At 51.1% G+C, this 19918-nt stretch overlaps 1 protein-coding gene across 1 annotated transcript in view; it reads right to left on the bottom strand.

Annotated features, from left to right (window-relative positions):
• The window catches only part of LOC120843219, a 33150-nt gene extending 22685 nt beyond the window's left edge, over nt 1–10465 (bottom strand). Inside the window, exon 1 of the mRNA XM_042290663.1 lies at nt 10081–10465. Coding sequence (XP_042146597.1) covers nt 10081–10234 — 154 coding nt within the window. The 5' untranslated portion in view covers nt 10235–10465. The remainder of the gene's footprint in view (nt 1–10080) is intronic.
• Nucleotides 10466–19918: the final 9453 nt, after the last annotated feature.

Genomic DNA, 19918 nt, shown 5'->3' with positions numbered 1-19918 from the left:
AGTTGAAGCAGCACGACAGTTATAGAGAGTTTTATAATAGGGTGTTCCAAAGCTTTAGACCCCAAAGAAATAGGGGCTCAGCACTGCGCATGCGTAGAACCCAAAATCTTTTTGGGGTTTTGGGTTTGCTCGCGCCCCCAACGTGAAATTCGAGAAATAGCGTGGGGCCCCCCAAGTGCTTGGGGCCGGGTTGTGTCGGCAAACATGGTGGCGCCCTTTCCGCTCGCTTCGGTGCAAATTCGTCATGGTCGCTGCAGTATTAGCCAATTTCATTGCCAATGAGTAGTGCAACCGGCTTTCGCTTTGCTTAATCTCGCTCAAGTCACAAAGAATGAGCGGTGGGCTCACCCCATTTTAAAGATCGTACCCGATTCTGGCCGTTCCTATACCTAAACATACGTCGTAATAGTTGACAAGGTGACGTATTGCTACGCCGTGGCAAAAGGCTCGTTCACACAGACCCGTTTTTTTTTTTTTTTACGTTACGAAAAGTCACCGGGAACTCTGTGCTTCGTATTAAACTGTGCCAGCAGCAGGTCGACCCGATCGCGGATGGCCCGCCTGGAGAAATTTCTTCCGATTGCTTCGGAGACCCTTTCGGCAATTGAAGTCCATCTCCTGGAATCCTGAAATGGGTTAGTGGCATACACTTCGCGTAGCACATGAATGCCACCATCGATCAAGAAGCGAACGCGCCATATTCTTCTGGCCTTGGATCGGCCTCGACTCGTTCGGCCATCCCGCTTCGGGTGTAGCCGAAACAATGCAATCCGTAGCGCTCTAATCTGGCGCTTGTTCTCGTAGTAATATGGCGAATTCCACTGGTCGTTTTGGAGCGCGCCGGGATCGACTTTTCTGGAGCGAGCCTATTTCACTGGGCGATCGCGATTGAGACCGACATGTTTCACTGGTCGTTTTGGATTAGCTCCCGCTCCAGATCTGGATCTGGATCCGATGGCGAATTCCACTGGGCGTTTTGGAGCGCGCCGGGATCAGTTGACCAGATCCGGAATGAAGCTCACAATCCGAAGGGGGTCGCGCCGGTGGCCAAGTGGGCTGAAGCGCACACCCAGCTTGACGCGCGTGGAGCGAAAGCTCGCGCTGCAGAAGCCAGGGATCCTGGGCTCGAGCCCCACCCCTGCCCGTTTTGATCTGGATGAGCATCGTACCGGCGTGCGGTCGTGTATCACTACCGCGTGAGCACGTTAAAGACCCCAGGTTAGCAGTCGTACTGCACTGGCAAAAAAAAAATTGGGTTGTGTGTATGTTTATACAGCCTAGAACTTGGTCTGCCTCACAGGGGTGACGAGTCTCCCAGCTGTAGATGAGAAATTTAGCCAGTGCAGTATACAACCGCTAGCCTGGGGTCTTTAACGTGCATCACGCAGTAGTGATACACGACCGCACGCCGGTGCGATGCTCATCCAGATCGAAACGGGCAGGGGTGGGGCTCGAACCCAGGATCCCTGGGTTCTGCAGCGCGAGCTTTCGCTCCACGTGCTCCGAGCTGGTGTGCGCTAGACCACTCGGCCACCAAATTGCTCATCTACAGTGTAAACGAGTGTCGCCCCTACTGGCAGACCAACCTTACGCTGTATAAATCACTCAAACGTTTGTCGCGCCGGCGATGGATCCCCATATGGAACATGACCACTGCTCCGGGATCTGCATTTGCCTTCATGTCATTCGACTGCCGGGGAATCCCCTTTCCGCGGCCGCCGCGGTCGTTTCGAAGACGTTTTCGCAATTGCGGTGCTAACACGTGTTAGACGCACGAGCGGCAGGAATGGCTCAGGAGCTTCTAGCAAACATTACCGGAATGCCCGTAGCGCGGCCAGAACCTTCTCATTCCTGGAAAACAAACCGGCTGTCGAGCCAAGAGGTAAAGGCCCTGTCACACTGAGGGGACAGTTGGATAACTCTATCCGGCAACACGGGAAAGTCGTGTTGCCGGCGATCCTGTCACATCGCGGCAACAACAACAGTCGGGCAGCATGTTGCTGCCGCCCGGCAACAGTGTTGCCTGATTTGTTGTCCGACAACCCTGTCACACCGTGCTCACGGCGAGGACAGCACGGGGAACACTCCGCCATCTTGATTGTTTACCTTCGTTCGTGTGCGGCGCGGAATCGCTGGAAATGTGACTCTACAAAGTGCTAGTTCATTCGAAGGGCCGGGAATTACCACGGTACGACATCAACCAGTGGCTGTAATTAGAAAACTTGACACGGGGAGTATTTTCCGCTCTTTATTTTATCGAGATGTTCTTCATTCGCTGACAAAGCAGATAGCCCTAACCAAGGAAAGTGACATCGCTGATATATGTTCGGCATTTACGCCACCGTATGAAGTGTTTCTGTCCGGTTCTTTCATGCAATTCCTATTTCTACTGTGAAATTGCGCTAGCACCGGCAGTACCCCAAAGCGTCTTTTCTAACGTGGTGTTGAGCTGAACTGACAGTTCTTCAAAACTGCGACACCGACGCCATCGGCCTTCATAACAATCGGTGGAATAAATATTTTTCAACGCTGTCTACTTGTCTACCGCCTGCTATGTGATCGATTCATTCCCCCAAAACGTTCTGTTTTTTTTTCGTCTGGTAGCGGCTGGTTCCAAGTTCCAAGCACCAACGTTTTCGAGATCGCGGCGCTAACACGTGTTCGACGCACGAGCGGCAGGAATGGCTCAGGAGCGTCTAGCAAAGATTGCCGGAATGCCCGTAGCGCGGCAAAACCTTTTCTTCTCTTCTCCTTCCTGGAAAACGATCCGGCTGTCGAGCCAAGGGGTAAGCAAGCGGCCATTTCCATTTCTTCTGAGGCGAGATCAGGCGAGATGCCCGCGAGAAAGGAAGTCACGTGTGCGCGCCGAGGGCTGACCCGGCTGGCTTCCGGTTGAATCCGCCGAAATCGGGGGAGCGACTTTTCTCGGATCCAGATCGAGATCTGGAGCGGGAGTTAATCCAAAACGACCAGTGGAACAAGTTCGTCTCGAATCCGATCGCCCAGTGAAATAGGCTCGCTCCGGAAAAATCGATCCCGGCGCGCTCCAAAACGACCCGTGGAATTCGCCACGAGAAAAATCGCTCCCATGATTTCGGAGCCCTCGGCGCACACACGTGACTTCCTTTCTCGTGGGGCATCTCGCCTGATCTCGCCCATCTCGCCTCAGAAGAAGAAGAAGCACGTCACGGGCTGGGCTCCTAGATTGTCTCGACATCAGAAGAGTTCCTAATGGCCGCTTGCTTACCCCTTGGCTCGACAGCCGGTTCGTTTTCCAGGAAGGAGAAGAGAAGGTATTTGCCGGCGCTACGGGCATTCCGGCAATCGTTGCTAGAAGCGCCTGAGCCATTCCTGCCACTCGTGCGTCGAACACGTGTTAGCTCCGCGTAGCGAAAACGTCTTCGAAACGACCGCGGCGGCTGCGAAAAGGGGATTCCCGGGCAGTTGAATGACGGGAAGGCATCCGCTGATCCCGGAGCAGTGGTCATGTTCCACCGGGGATCCGTAGGCGGTGTGACCCCGTTCGGATCTTGTGCTCCAGTCCGGATCTGGTCAACTGATCCCGGCACGCTCCAAAACGCCCAGTGGAATTCGCCAATAGAGAGTTGAGCTAGCTGGTACTTAGAAGACATACCTAAAACAGCGCACAAGCACAGGAGGAAGAAAACAAAACATAGGAAGGGGCGCTGACTCCCAACTTATGTATGGTGAAAGAAAGAGAAAGGGGAAGCTTTAGATATGAAGCCCACGTTATTATTTTTCTTTCTTCTTTTTTCGCATCTTTTTTTTCGTCGTGACCTTATAATGTCAGTTTTATCCTTTTCTACTGCAACTTAGTAATTTATATGTTTTTATTCTTTCTTCTTTATACCTTGTGGGTGCGCGCGGGCTTCATGTCTGAAGCTTCCTCTTTCTCTTTCTTTCACAATACATAAGTTGGGAGTCAGCGCTCTTTCCTGTGTTCTATTTTCCTTCTCCTTTGCTTGCGCGCTGTTTTAGGTATGGCTCGTACTCGAATTTTTCGGGCGTTCGTGTGCGCTTTGAACATATGCAGCCGAAGATTTTGGAATTCAACTATGCCGAGACCGAGACGAACGCGAGCGCGCATACTCTGCGAGCAGCTGCACTATTTAAATCTGAGCTGGAGCGACTTTGAAGTCTTGAAATACTTGTTTTCAAGATGCAGGTATCGTGCCACGAACGAAACCTACTTGGAGCCCCGGAGTAGCAATACGGTTGCCATGTCAACGGTTACCGCGTATGTTTAGGCTTAGAAACGGCCAGAATCGGGGACGGTCTTTAAAATGGGGTTAGCCCACCGCTCATTCTTTGTGAATAGAGCCAGATAAAGCAAAGAGAAAGCGGTTGCACAATTCATCGGCATTGAAATGGGCTAATACTGCAGCGACCATGACGAATTCGCTCCGAAGCGAGCAGAAAGGGCGCCTCCATGTTTGCCGACGCAACCCGGCCCCAAGCGCCAACCCAAAGCCCCAAACGGATTTTGAGTTCTGCGCATGCGCAGTGGTGAGCCCCTATTTCTTTGGGGCCCCCAAGCTTTGGGGACCCCTATTCTAAAACTCTCTAATACATCGAGTTGTGAGTTTGCGCTTGTCTCTTCTCTCTTCCCTCTTCTCTGTACCTTTCTATTTGTGCGCAATTTTAACCATGTTCTACTTTGCTGACGCGGGGAACCAAATTATCGCGTCATACTCTTTCTTATGCAGGCCTCTAGATGAGCACAGCAAATACAATGTGCAACTTTTGTACATTTACTCTAGCATACACCTAAGCAGTGATGTAATCGAACGTGACGGTGGACAAAAAAGACCGCGAAAGATTTGTGAGCAAACCGACACGTCGTCCGTGTCTGCTGTCTTTTCTGTTCTACGTAACAGCGCTTTAAATCTTCAGGAATTTTTTGATTCACAAACTCTCCCGTTTAGTTTTAGAGGTATTCTAAAAACCTCGTTTAACGACGCCACATTAAGTGTACAGAAATCGCTGTTAAACGCTGAGAATGTTTTCTGGCAGTCCGAAGTGTTTTCAGCTTTTGTTATTCACTGTTGATTATACGTATCAGCAGTTTTGGTAGGTTGCGTGAATTATTAAAACTCCCATACTTTTGCCTTGCTTCAGGGCCTTGGTCTCGTCCGCATACAGTGAGCTGCCTTTGCATCACGAAAAACGAAGGCTAACACTGCTGCATGCACCACAAAAAAAAAGAAAAAAACATGTTTAGGAGCTAGCAAGTTTGATAAAAAATTTTGACGAGATTAGAGCCCAGTTTAATCGTTGTAAATGGGTTTCCGCCGTGCGATAACGTTCGTATACTTCTTTTAACTGTCCCCAGTGTTCGTTTGTTTCACTGCAATAGGTGTTTGTGGGACACTTCGCGTGTTTGGCGCCATCGACCACGCTGCATATCGACGCTTGCCATTTTTGGTACTCCGCCGAACGATTCTACATCTATGCCACGCCGCTCAACATGACTCGGACGTGACACCGCGCATCACGTCACCTGTTACCTGGCATCAGTTGACACCATGGCGTGACGTTGTCCTGTCAAGACACGTTGCACAGTGGCGCCTCGCGACTTAATAGCGTCAGGTGTCACCGTGAGTCACAGTGTCACCTGAGTGTCGCATGGCATCACGCGACACTCACGTCACGTGGCAATGCGTCGTCACGTGACACTATGACGGACCGTAACAACATAAACATAAAACGAAAAAAGCTAGGTCCGCGGCGAAACCAGGAGCGTTAAATTAGGTGAAGCTGCACGCTTCAAACTTTGAGTGGGCGAGTTTGAAAGTATTTTTTGTGACCACAATGCGGCGCTATATTGTGTCGAATAGCATTGCATAAGACGTTGATGCAGCCACACGAACAACAGTGAACCGTTCATGCATGCACCTGCAGTTTCGTCGTTCGCTGGATTTCAAACTTTGGCGCCCGATTTTCGAAGTATTCTTCAATTATCACGAGGCAGTCTTAGTTTTGTCCAATAAAATTGTTTAACAGGTTCACGAAATGCTCTCTACTTAATGCACCCTCATTGGTTCCAAAACGCCACAGAAGTTTTGTCCGTTGTGTTTTTCGGTTTAATATACAAAACGTCCATGCGGACTCGTGGCGCGTGCACGCACCTTTACCATTCGTTCAATCCATCTGCTCCGAGATCGCACCTTAGCGGCTCCGACGTCACACCTCAGCTGTTGCAGTGTTTCACCTTACGAGTTGCATAAACATTTATATTTTTTTTGTCAAAGAAATTCGTCTAAAGGAGCAAAATAAATGAAAAAAATGCTAACCCTGTTCACTCTTGAGTTCACGTCAAGCACGAATCGAAGGATTATCGCTGCTTCCGCAGCAGATGCAGCAACGCGTTGACACTGAATCTCTCCCGCACGAAGCGCAGTCGCTTGTTTACGGAAGTCCTCTACCAGTTGGGTCACTGGTTTCGTTTGCACGCCGCTACCAAGATGAGATACGTAGTCCTAGGCACACTACTAGATGGCGTTCTACATTTCGCATGTCATCGATTGCTCCTTTACAAAGTTTAACCCGAATTGGCCAGTCTCGTTGTAAAATCATGCACAACGTCAAAGTTACTTTTTTTTTTCCGGGAACCTGTGAACAACGTTTTATCCCATCCCTGACCGTATAACGTTAAATAACATAGGGCAATGCAAGCCAGGAGGATTGAATCGTTTCTTACCTGCTCTAATCAACAGGACTCGCCGTCCATGAACATCTGGGTTTGGCAGCACCATAAATATACGTCTGGAAGCGGGCTTGGCGTTTCACGGTAGGAAATTATCGTAGATGGAAGGGTATGCCGCACGGTTTTTGTAATAATACTTGAGACTCGCCAGTACTGCTTCGATATTATATTTCCTTATGCGGATGTACCGTAGAAGGAACACACTGTCTCGCCTTGCATTGAGTTCAGGGTCTTCTGCAGAGGGCAGAGTAGGAAAAAAACTATTACGATGCGACGACGACACAATAATTCGCACATTGTTTTCTACGAAATCCTAACAATCTTTTACACACTCAAGCACCTTCTCGCCGTTACTGCCGAGCCGCATCTGTAAGCATCAACCAACCTCTGCTTATCAAATCAAACGATAGAAAAACGTAGACGTCTGGGGTGTTCAATTAACTTTTTTTTCTTATCGGGGAACAGCGAAAATCAGCTTGAGTAGGCGTTCACATTTCCCGAAGACCGTGGGATGAAAATCTCTATTGCGGAGGAATATATTTATGTCGTTAACAAACTTCTACCAAACATGCTGCTGTAGAGGAAAAAACATGCGAGGTGCGTAGCACCCAAATTAAAATCTACGAAACGTACATAAAGTGGATGGTAGCAGCTCTATCCGCCACACAATTTCTTTGGGCTTCCGGCTCCCTTTTAAAACCCCATTCTTGGTTAGCGTGACTCTGAAGAAACAGACGGCGACCAAACCTATACATCAACGTAATAAAGTATGTGTTGTCGCACTTTCGTAAGGCGGGGTATTTTTGTTCTTTATGAAATTGACATATCTGGTCGTTCACCCGTTTCTCTACGCGCGAGTTCCCTACACTATTCGCTCGCATCTCTGCAAACGGACTAAGAACAAGATGCTTAAATAGTCCTGAGCTAATAGAGTGACACATGCGCGACAAAGGGACTGACGCGACACAAAATTTAAGATGGCCGGGAATCTCGGAGACGAAATTCACATATTTCAACGTGGTCAGACTAGTATGGCGCGTCGGCCTTTTTTATTTATATATTTTTTTTCTATCTTCATGCGGGCCATAGCAAGTATGGGAACATAAAAAAAAAGTTTGTTATAGCATGACATCTTGTTATCGTGAACACTATGTTGCGACAGAAATAATCGCGTCTACAGAGCCGTCAAGCGACGGATGGTCATAATTTCATTTGACAGGGAGGTCCATTAGTAAATTTCTCGAGGAAAAAGAAAAGAAACCACGATTAAAATAGTGCGAACTGGACAGGGACGATAAAAGGCACACGTACGACAGGTTTAGCGCAGACTTCCAACTAAATTGGTTGCGTAATCCAACCAAGCAATATATACCGTCGCATGCGTACATTAAAAACACAGAAATAGTTATACAATAAGATTACATGTCTACCACGCGCCTGTCTTCAGATAAAACCCTCATGAATATATAATTCTTTACCAATGAGACACACCCGACGGCATGCTGACGCGCTTGTGTCCCGCTTTGTCAATGAAAAAAACGCCCCTATAATTTCCTTTTTTGTATTGTCCTTTGCTCTCTTCGGGAACGTGGTCCATTTCAAAAGCGGTTCACACCCACTTCGTTTAACGTGCTCAGCAATGTGGCCATTCAAATTGCTTCGTACCGACAAATTATGCTCGCGCGCTCTCCAATTGAACCACCGATCACTTTTATGCCCAGTAAGCATTACACATATCTTACCAAGCTTGAAAGGAGCCGAAAAAAGGAAAGTAATACCATACCTACCGACTTTTTTTTTTTTTTTTTTTGGAATTATGCGATATTTTGTGCATATAAGGCGCAACTTGCACTCTTTTGTTGATCTATTCTAAAGTACGTTTTTTTTATTCTGTAATCCTTTAAGTTTCCGTAATAGGCTCTCGCAAACACTTCACACTTCCATATTAGGGTACTACCCCCGATTTTAACTTCCTGAAGTGAACATCAAAGCCGGCTGACATTTAGTGCCCGCAACGTTTTGTTGCGAGCTTAAACAGGTCGGTGTTTTAATGAAAGAGGCCGAGCATAATCTTGCGGCACGAAGCGATTTGGGTGGTCATCTTGCTGAGCACGTTACACGATGTGGGAGAGAACCACTTTTGAAATTGATTAAGTTTCTGAAGAGAGCAAAAGACAAGATAGAAAAAAATTATAGAGGTGTTTTTTATATTTAAAAAAATTAAAGCCGGAGACATTCGTCAGCGTGCAGTCGGTGCGTCTCATTGACAAAGAATTATCTTTTCTGGGTGGCTTTATCTAAAAGATAAACGCCTGGTAGACATAATCTTATTGTATAACTATCTTTTCTGTTTTTATGTGCACAGGCGATTATATATATTGCTTGGTTGGATGATGCAATAAACTTAGTTGGAAGTCAGTGCCAGTCCTGTCGTACGTGTGCCTTTTTTGTCCCTGTCAAGTTCGCGCTGTTTTAGTCGTGTCTAATACAAATCAACCAGCCCAATCAAAAGTGGTGTTATAAAAGAAATGATTATGTCCGCAAGTATATCAAAAATACTTGCCAAGTTATACTTTAATCTGGACGAACCGGTTGTTGAAAATTTTATATATATTTCACTGTTAACACTATTTTTTATTATACTTCACTGCTAACTTATTTTACTGACAGTAGTCTTTATTGACTGCTGACTTATGTCAGTGACTGTTCACTTATTTTCACTTTTAATATTAAAATGTGACATATATTTCACTCTTAACAAGCAATTTGCACGACATTGACATGTCGCGCTTTGTTTGATAATTTATAGGTTTCTGGAAAAGCGTGACGCCGTGATCGACGTTAGCTTCAAAAATTCTAGATTCATGAATTAAATACCTAAAGAATTTAGAGCATAAACTGTTTTCTTTTCAACAAGGGCATCATTTTATGTCACCGAAAGAATTATTTTTACCAAAACTTTGAAATTGAAAAACACAAAAACTTATCCTTGGCTGCCGATATTACGTCTGGTAAGCCCAAAGTAGGACTGGTACAGGAGTCTGAATTACGCTTAATACATAACAGAAATTATGCTGAGGTTCGAAAATCCCCCCCAGCATCCATCAAAATTAATTTGAGTACCGACTGCTTATAGATTACACAAAAAAGAGCATGCATATACATTTCGACGCGAGTCAGCGAGAAATCTGTGCTTCGACTGCGGCATAGCAACGCGTTCAAGGAGAAAACAGCGCGCTGCATTCGAACCCCGGTTACTGTGGTGGCTGGTGTTTGCAGACTGTCGTTTGTATGGTGTATAAGCAGTGTGACCCCCACTCAACACAGACACGAGTCTGTCTATTTTCACCTACCGTCGAGCAACTCATTGAGCCTTGCCAACGCGTCCGCCCGGCCGTGGTCCGTCTCGCCGAGCTCTTCATCGGCGATCCGCTGGAGCTCGGCAGGTAGGTCCTCGTCACTTGTGTGCATTGTCCCACCACCGACTTCCAGCTTGTTGGCTGTCATTGACACGAAAAACAAGAAAAAGTTCGAGAACCAGTCCAGTACCACGCACAGGGAACAGTTTGAACGCAGCACCAGTGCAGCAGGGTAACGACTTCGCGTGTCAAAACACGATACAAAATTTATCTGTTTAGTTGGTGGTTCAGACAACGCATCTGGCGGAGCTGGCGCCGCAACATTGCGGGCTGTTCGAGTACCGAGGCCGGCGCTACGGTGGCTGCACTTGCAAGCGACATAAACAAGGAAGGGAAGAGATATTGCACAGAGAGAGAGAGGGCTTTAAACGTGCACTCTTGCAGGTCTTTTTTTTTTTTCTTCCTTTCCTTTTTTATATAATCGTGGGGGGGTTTGTCTGATAACCGTCGCGTTGTCTGGCGATGAGCGAAGTCACTTGGTTACTACACCGAACGCGCAGAGGAGCTGCATGTCGGCATGTGTTTTCCTAATCGGCCGCCCCCAGCGTATAAAAGTTATGAACGCAGTACACATTTTACCGCAAGTTCCACCAAAAGCAGCGCGCGGCGTGCATGCCACCATGTCCCTTGGAGGTTGGGAAGCGGTGAAGGGGCGACCTTCAAGCTACCAAAGCTGCTCAATGAAGAGATCGTGTCGCCATCTCCCGCAGCGGCACGTCACCTCCACGTTTGTAACTCTTGACGCCAGCTCTCGGCGCCTAAAAAGCTAGTTTGGCACGCATTACAGCGGGAGGAGGCCACAATATTACACTGTACGATCATATTGTGTTGTCGAATCGTGGGAAATTTTTCATATTCTGGAGAAAACTTGGCTCAAGGGACGAAGGTGAAACTTAATTTGAACTCACGCTAGAACATAGAAAAACGTCCAGGGCATTACAGATATCCGAAAAACTAAGAACAAGAAGAGAACACTCAGTAAGCGTTGTCTCCTTGATCTTCAAGCGGAGGCAGATGCTGCTACTGCGCATGTGCACCTTTAGCTTTGTCTGCAAAATTCCAGTGATCATTTCTGGACGCCGTAAGCTAGAGGAATGTCGGGTGTGGTTGTAGTTTTTGCTACCTTTCAGCCTACGGGTGAACAGAGTGCACCTACATTCTTTCTCTTCAACACACCATTTAATTCTACAAGGACTACCACTAGTCCTGCGCATGAGAAATGGAATGTACTGTTGCAGTACATCTTTGAAAACTTCAAATTTGTTTCTATTGCTTTCTTGATAACTGTTCGTGAAAAGTAAGGTTGAAGTAATTTGTAACGTAACGAGTAAAGTGATTAATAAGTAATTAAAGTAAAGTATTTTCTGAAACACACAAGCAGTCCACGAGAAATTATATTGAAAAAACTTCATATTGCCGCCCGCAGAGCCGAGAAAGCACCGCTTGGTCACGGTCTTCTAGAAGATTCCCGTTCATTCTCGCACCAGACGTAGCTTTCCCTCTGCTTTGTTATTCTCGAAAATGCCAGTTCATCCTCGCCCCGAGCGCGCGACGCTCGAGCCTTCTTTGCCGAACTTTCGAGATAGTGACGCACGGTAGATAAGCAGCTACCCGCGACCTTGTCTAGTGAGTCGTTTCGACGGCTCGCTTCGAGCGGTTTACGAAGTTCGGGCGGTCTTTTTCCGTTTTGCAGAAGAGTTTTTGTGTACACTGTTGCGTCGTCAAGCGTCGTCAAGCGCATCACCGGGGCGGATTTTCGTACCGGAGCTAGCAGATTGTCTGACGACGGACAATCCCTGCACCACTAAGCGGCGGGACCGGCTGACAAGCATGACGGCCACTTCGGGGGGCGCCCATTCAAGCCCCAGCCCCATGGATGAGGACCGAGGCCCACCGGCTACACCAGGTCGGCAATATCGGAAAAAAGGACGGCGACTTGAGCCCCACTCCGGCATCGAATGCGTCAGTAGCATCCTTTTCCTCCGAGGCTGAGTCGGCACTGGAAGACGGGACGAACGCACATGCCAGCAACAAGGGCGAAGGGGACGACGGCTTCACCCTCGTAGGCCCGAAGAAAAGTCGACGGGGCTCGACCAACAGCGGTGGCACAGTAGTCTCAAAGGAATCGCGACTGGCTGCCAGGAACACTGAAGCCCGGCTCACAGTACTGTTCTGGCCTACAGAGAAAGCAAACATCCGGAAGCTCAACAGGGTAGAACGAAACGCTCACTTCGACGTCATCGCTCCTCGCCAAGTGAAGGAGATACGGGTCAACGGCCGAAAGAACGTGGTAGCGGTCGACGTTCACATGAAAGAGGCTGTGCCTAAACTTCTACTCGTCAGGAAGCTCGGCGGCATACCGGTTGAGGCCCGCGTACCATGGACGACACATCATATCGCAGGAGTTGTTCGAGACGTAGATCAAGGCTTGTCTGAGGAAGACATCTACAACAACATGCGGGCCCCAGTTAACATCCTCGGCGTGCGGCGCCTGGGGAAGTCGACGACTGTCAGGGTCACCTTCGAAGGCAAGGACCTTCCGCAATATGTCCACATGGGATACGTGCGTCACCCGGTTGCACTCTTTGTGGCTCGTCCTCTGCAGTGTTTCCGGTGCAATAGAATGGGCCACATCGCCGCGGTCTGGGAGAGAGAACGAACGTGCGCGAAATGTACAGATAATCACGAAACATCGACGTGCGAAAGCGAGACCGTTCGATGCGTCAACTGTCGACGGGACCACGCCGCAACTTCGTCGGAGTGTCCAGTCCTGAGGAAAGAGCGGAAAGTGTGCAAGCAGCGCGCCAGGTCGGCCTCCACCCACGCGGAAGCGAGAGCAGCGGTACGAAAGCAAAACACGTTCAAGGTAGCCAGCCGGCGTGGCGCACCTCCTACAGCAGCCTCAGGAGCTGCGAGCGCAAAGGGACGGGCAAGACTGCCAGAAGACGATTTCCCGCCGCTAGTAGCGCGACAAACTGTGGCGAAGCAGATGGCGGGGCACAAAGACGCAACCCGCTCTGAACAAACGGAAAGTAACCGAGCACGCGAACCAGAAGGCACTGCGCAGGTGGAGAGGCGCCGGTCTGTTGCCCATGTGGCACGAGATGGACGCCACAAGACCCCATCGACGGGAGAGGCTACAGACGCCGCCCTACTACGAATGGTTTCACGGCTCTTCAGGGCGGTGCGACAACTGGCACAAGCATGACGCCACACACCAGAAGCGAAATTCGCACTGGAGGTACTAGATGCTGTCGGGGAGAGTCTCGAAAGAATCATCACACAGAATGCCTAAGCCGGGTATTGTGAGTCCACAGAAGCAAGATAACTCGACAAGTACCCCAACTTTGAAGGAAGGGCGACAGCCGAGCAATAGGACGGGGGGACGGGACGTCCCAACCGTGCTGCAGTGGAATTGCCGTGGACTTACGGCCAGACACAGCGAACTAACCCTGCATCTGCAACGCTACCCAAGCCCAGTGCTGGCACTCGTAGAAGCCGGCCTTCCGGGAAAGCGGACACTACCTGGGTACGTGAAGCTTACTACGCAATCCATCCCCAGTTTTCCCCATGGAAGTGCGGCGCTTTTTATACGGCAAGGAGTGCCCTACTTTCAAGTGGACACCAGTCAGTTGTGTACCCTGTCGGCGGAGTTTGTGGCCGCAAGAGTCAGCATCGGCAAAAGAACTTTCCATGTGCTCGTGGGTTACGTCCGGCCGGATGGCACGGAGTGGCCGACAGATAATCTTCTGACATGGTGCAAGAACATCGACGGGGACCTGCTTCTGTGTGGTGACCTCAATGCGCACAGTGAAGTGAAGCATGGAGCAGTCGGAAAACGGACAAACGGGGGGACGCAGTCACGAAAATGCTGGAGGAGCTGCACTTGGTCGTGGCAAACGACGGAGGGCTCACCGTTTTCAGGCCTCCCAGCATGTATAGCGCCATCGATGTCACGGCGCATACACCAACACTCGAGCTGGCATGGGCAACTGCCCCGAACACCAGAGGGAGCGATCATTTCCCTATCCACATCACAGTCAAGGGGTGCCAGACGGTCAGGGAGGTTGTGCGGTCGTGCACAAACTGGGACGTTTTCCGTGCAGCTTTGAACACAAGCCGTGCAGACATTGCGACAACCATCGTTCAGGCTCTGCAGGAGGCAACACACACGACGAGCATCACTGAATGGCTGCCAAATCCCGACCTCACCTTCCTAAACCTGCAGGCGGCGCGAACAAGGGCCCAACGAAAGTATCGACGCACGAAGAACCCGGAGGACAAGACCCAATTTAACAGAGTGTCGGCAAAGATACGAAGACACGCCAAGGCGCTGGTGAGAGCTCGATGGGAGCTGATGTGCAGGAACATCAACGCTCGCTCATCGCTGCCCCAACTCTGGAGAGTCCTAGGTGCAGTGACTGGGAGCTGCCGAACAAGGCATGCGCTGCAGGTGTTAGCACTCTCAGCCAACATAACAGAGCAGCTGGCAGCAGAAAGATTATGTGCCCTATACGCCCCTGCCGAAGCGCCAGGAAACCCGGGAACTCCGAATCTATCCCCGGGGCCCCTGGGCGCACCTTTTACCGTCCAGGAACTTGAGAGTGCTCTCCGGAGATGCCGAAAAAAGAGTGCAGCGGGACCCGATGGAATCCCATACCAGGCACTCACGAACCTTCCGGATGACGCACAAGAAGCCCTGGTCGCCTGGTTCAGCACCATATGGGACTCTGGCGACGTACTCGACGGGTGGAAACTGGCAACCGTAGTGCCCCTACTCAAGGCAGGAAAGCCCCCCGGCAAGGCGGAGTCCTACCGCCCGGTGTCGCTAACGTCATGCGTAAGCAAAGCGTTTGAGAGAATGGTGCAAGCACGCCTTCGCTGGTACCTGGATGCACACTGTCTCCTCCCTGAGTGTATGACTGGTTTCAGGAGAGGTCTGTCAGCCCAGGACAGTATATTGGACCTTACGAGTGACCTGGAAGATAACAAGAATAAACGAAGAAACACGGTGGCAGTCTTCCTCGACGTGGAGCGGGCTTACGACGGCGTCCCGCTTGCCACCATCCTCTGCAGACTGACCGAGGCGGGGATCACAGGCAAAATCCAAGCCTTCCTGGCGAACTTCCTGACGGGGCGAAAAATACAAGTTTGCTCTGGACGGACAGTATCGTCACCAAGGGTGCTCCACAGAGGGTTGCCTCAGGGAAGTGTGCTGAGTCCGGTGATCTTTAACATCGTAATGGCCCAGCTACCGTGCTCTATCCCACCAACGCCCCTGCCGGTGCATGTATCGCTGTACGCAGACGACGTATGTCTCTGGGTATCGGGCATTTACACCAGGCAGATCCATCGGAGCATACAGGACGCCATCCACGCTGTGGAGAAATTTCTGACCAATTCGGGGCTGAACCTCTCCAGAGATAAGAGAGCCTGGATGTCCATACGGGGGAACGGACGCCACTTTCGCCCACCAGGCATCAAGTTGGCAGGAGAAAGAATCACACACGTAACAAGGCAGCGGTTCTTAGGAATCATCCTCACAGACAGACTGCGATGGGCACAAGCCGCGGAGGCGACCATCGCAACCTGCAGGCCGGCCACGAATGCTCTCCGCCGCATAACTGGGGCCACATGGGGCTGTACAGAACGAACCATCCTGGCCGCCCAGACAGCGCTCGTCACGTCAAGGATACTGTACAGGCTGCCCTACATGTCCCCATCCCCGACGGACCTGGAGAGGTTGGAACAACTGCACCGCCAGGGACTTCGCACGGCGTTGAGGATCCCGAAGGCTGCCAAGAACACCCTGGTCCTCCAAGAAGCGGGGTTAGAGTCGCTCGAGAGGCAGTCTTGGGAACAAAGCCTCTTCCAACTGGCACGACTGTCGACAACCCACCTAGGTAGACGGTTCCTGTGTAGAATTCAGGGCCGGACGACAGCGTCATGGAGCAAGGTGGTGGAAGTTTTCCTTCGAGTCGCGGACCCTCTAACGATACCACAGAGCGAGTCAAGGGCACCACCATGGGAAGTGCCGAAGATAACTAATGAGGTGCGGATTAAGTACCTGCGCTCCAAACAAGACAAGCCACCCCTTGTCATCAAGGAATTCGTGGAGGCCCACCTCGAAGAACGTCACAGCGGAAAGCTGCAGATATACACTGACGGGTCGATAAACAACTCACGAACCTCCAGCACGGCGGCTTACCACATACCGAAACTAAGTCTGGAGTGGAGTGGCAGACTCCACAAACCCACGTCTTCAACAACGGCCGAGCTGGTGGCCATGAAAAAAGCTCTCCTGGTGGCCGCCAAGTTGCCGCCCCAACCGGTGGTCTTTCTCACGGACTCCCGGTGCGCCATCCAAAAGAAAGCCAATGCCGAGACCGGAGACCCTGCAACGGCCGCTGCAAGGAAGGCCCTGGCTATCTTGGAAGCGCATGGCTCTTCAGTCTGTTTCCAATGGATCCCAGGGCACGTCGGCATCCAGAGAAACGAACGCGCGGATGACCTCGCCGCGGAAGCGCATCAGTTTCCCCCCCCCCCCCCCCCCCCCCCCCCAGGTCCCCACACCTGCACACCCGCAACAGGCAGCTCTCGATGTCCGCTGTCATCTCCTGCGGGAGTAGCCGGAGAAATCTTTACCCAAAGGCACCTTGACCGGTCTCTCCCGGGCAGCGGAGACACTGGTGCGACGACTACGGGCAAATACGGCATACACAAACCAATTCCTTGCTAAAATGAGAAAACGGCAGAGCTCAAGCTGTCTTCAATGCAGGGCAGAAGAGACGATCCACCACATCCTCTGCGTCTGCCCGGCATACGAGACCCAACGGGAAGCGCTGCGTCAACGGGTTAAGGAGGGCACCCAGGTGACAACAGACAGCTTGCTCCTTCCCGACGGGCCCAGACGAAAGTGCCGGAGGATTTTCAAGGCATTGTTGGCGTTCCTACGAAACACAGAACTGACTGAGCGCCTGTAGCCAAAGTAGGCCAAGCTCGTGGTTTTTCTTAGTGCATTACCCCCGGTTTTGTTTTTGTTTTAAATTTTTATTGGGGCTCGTCACCTGCCCAGGCCAGCACATCAGAGCTAGGCTAACCTAGGAGACGTTAAACCCAACAAACCACCACCACCACCACCTTGTCGAGTCTCAGTCTCGCTCGCGCTCTCTGATTCGCCGCCGAATCGCCGCCTGCTTTTCTGCTGCTTCGACGCTCTTTCGTTACTTTTTTTGGTTGGCACAAGTTTGCCCATTAAACCTTTCTTTTCAGTTCACTGTTCGCCTTCTCGTCGGCTTAATTCGTGAAAGAGGTCTTCAAAGCCTGCCACGACGACCCAACATCTGGTCACCTTGGCTACAGTAGGACTCTTGCACGGATCCGAGAAAAATACTACTGGCCCAAGCTCCCGAAGACTGTCCACCTCTACGTCCGTTCGTGCCCCGAATGCCAACGACGCAAGAAACCACCGACGAAGCCGGCAGGTCTCCTGCAACCGATCGCGCCCCCGACTGCACCATTCTAGCAGATTGGAATGGATCTTCTCGGACCTTTCCCACCGTCGACGCAGGGAAACCGTTGGATAATCGTGGCAACTGATTACCTCAGCAAGTACGCCGAGACAAAAGCACTCCCGTCGGGGACCGCCGTGGAAGTAGCCAAGTTCTTCGTGGAGTCTATCGTGCTCCGACACGGCGCTCCCCAAATCCTGATTACCGACCGAGGATCCTCGTTCATGGCGCAACTGACACAAGAGATACTCCGCCTGAGCCACACCGACCACCGCCGGACCACGGCCTACCAGCCGCAGGCCAACGGGCTGACGGAGTGACTAAACAATACTATCGCCGACATGATTTTGATGTGCGTGGACGTGGAACACAAGACGTGGGATGAAGTGTTGCCCTACGTCACGTTTGCGTACAACACGGCGATTCAAGAAACTACCGGCATTGCATCCTTTCAGCTGGTACACGGCAGAAAGGTGACGACGATGCTCGACGCTATGCTGCCTCACGACCCGACGGACGACGGCACCGAAGACGCCCAGCTGGTCACCCAACGAGCAGAAGTACGCCAGCTAGCCCGTCTTCGAATAAAGGACCAGCAACGTGTGGACGCTGGCAGGTACTATCGGGGAAAAATGAAATGCGAACAGAGGAGCGCGTGGCTCGCGGTACAGGCTGCGCCGCCTGGAAGTGAGCCTAGGAGCGAGGGTGCGCGGCCTAATCCGACGTGTTCACGCCCCTCCCTCTGCGCTCTCCTAGCTTCAGCAGTGCGCCTCTTAGTGCGCTGAAAGCTTTCACCGCTATCTTTGCTGGCTCAGCGCGTGCGGTGCAAAGAAGCTCGCCGCACTCGCCGAGCAGGCAAATATAGCGGTGACAGCTTTCAGCGCACTGGGAGGCGCACTGCCGAAGCTGGGGGAGCGACAATTGAGGGGCGTGAACACATCGAAGTAGGCCACGCACCCTCGCCCCTAGGTTCACTTCCAGGTGGCGCAGCCTGTACCGCGAGCCACGCGCTCCTCTGTTCGCATTTCATTTTTCCCCGATAGTACAACCTTCGTCGAAGCGACGTGGAGTTCCAGCCCGGAGACAGGGTATGGTTGTGGACGCCCATTCGCCGCCGCGGCCTCAGCGAGAAACTGTTAAAACGCTACTTCGGACCCTACAAGGTCATCCGCCGCCTTGGGGACTTGAACTGCGAGGTGCTCCCCGACGGAACTCGACCATCAGAACGCCGCCAGCCACGACCCGAAGTCGTCCACGTAGTTCGACTCAAGCCGTTCTACGCACGTTAGGATTGTGACACTGCATGCTTATTTTGTTTCACCCTAAACGTTTTAGCCATTTCCGTTTTCCTTTCGCTTTGCATCGGGGCGATGCACTTTTGAAAGGCACTTTTGAATGCCGCCCGCAGAGCCGAGAAAGCACCGCTTGGTCACGGTCTTCTAGAAGATTCCCGTTCATTCTCGCACCAAACGTAGCTTTCCCTCTGCTTTGTTATTCTCGAAAATGCCAGTTCATCCTCGCCCCAAGCGCGCGACGCTCGAGCCTTCTTTGCCGAACTTTCGAGATAGTGACGCAGGGTAGATAAGCAGCTACCCGCGACCTTGTCGAGTCTCAGTCTCGCTCGCGCTCTCTGATTCGCCGCCGAATCGCCGCCTGCTTTTCTGCTGCTTCGACGCTCTTTCGTTACTTATTTCTGGTTGGCACAAGTTCGCCCATTAAACTATTCTTTTCAGTTCGCTGTTCGCCTTCTCGTCGCCTTAATTCGTGACAATATCCTTGAGGTAGTTGCAGTCGAAAGAAGCTGTCGGCTCAACGGCTGCTGTTGAGGTCACAGGCGTTTATGATTGAAAACATTTTCATAAAAGAAAACACCGAAAGAGAAACAATTGATTTCACAGCACAGCGATTCACCGAAAGCACCCGTCGTGAAGGGAGGAGAAGCCAGCTCCTCCGCGTACGGTCAGCCGTCGATAAAGCTTCGCGGCGTATGCTGGTCCAATCTGGTTCTTCAACACAGGGCTTCCCGCAAGGAGGCCAATAAAGACAGCGGCCGTCTTGTAAACGTCAACTTCTCGGGAGGTCGGAGCTAGGCGGCCATCTTGCGCGCTGAATATATTCCATTCACCTCTAAGCTAAGACTGCGGTGGAAGCGTCCTCATTGGACCAGTCATACATCTCCCTTCCGCCAATTGATCACGCTCCCACTCATACCCACGAGCAGAGTATAGGGCAGCATATCTCAATGCAATGAAATTTCATAA

Source organism: Ixodes scapularis, unplaced genomic scaffold (genome assembly GCF_016920785.2).
Source record: "Ixodes scapularis isolate PalLabHiFi unplaced genomic scaffold, ASM1692078v2 PGA_scaffold0__279_contigs__length_252992795, whole genome shotgun sequence".
NCBI classification, from domain to species: domain Eukaryota; kingdom Metazoa; phylum Arthropoda; class Arachnida; order Ixodida; family Ixodidae; genus Ixodes; species Ixodes scapularis.
This window is presented reverse-complemented; position numbering and strand designations above follow the sequence as displayed.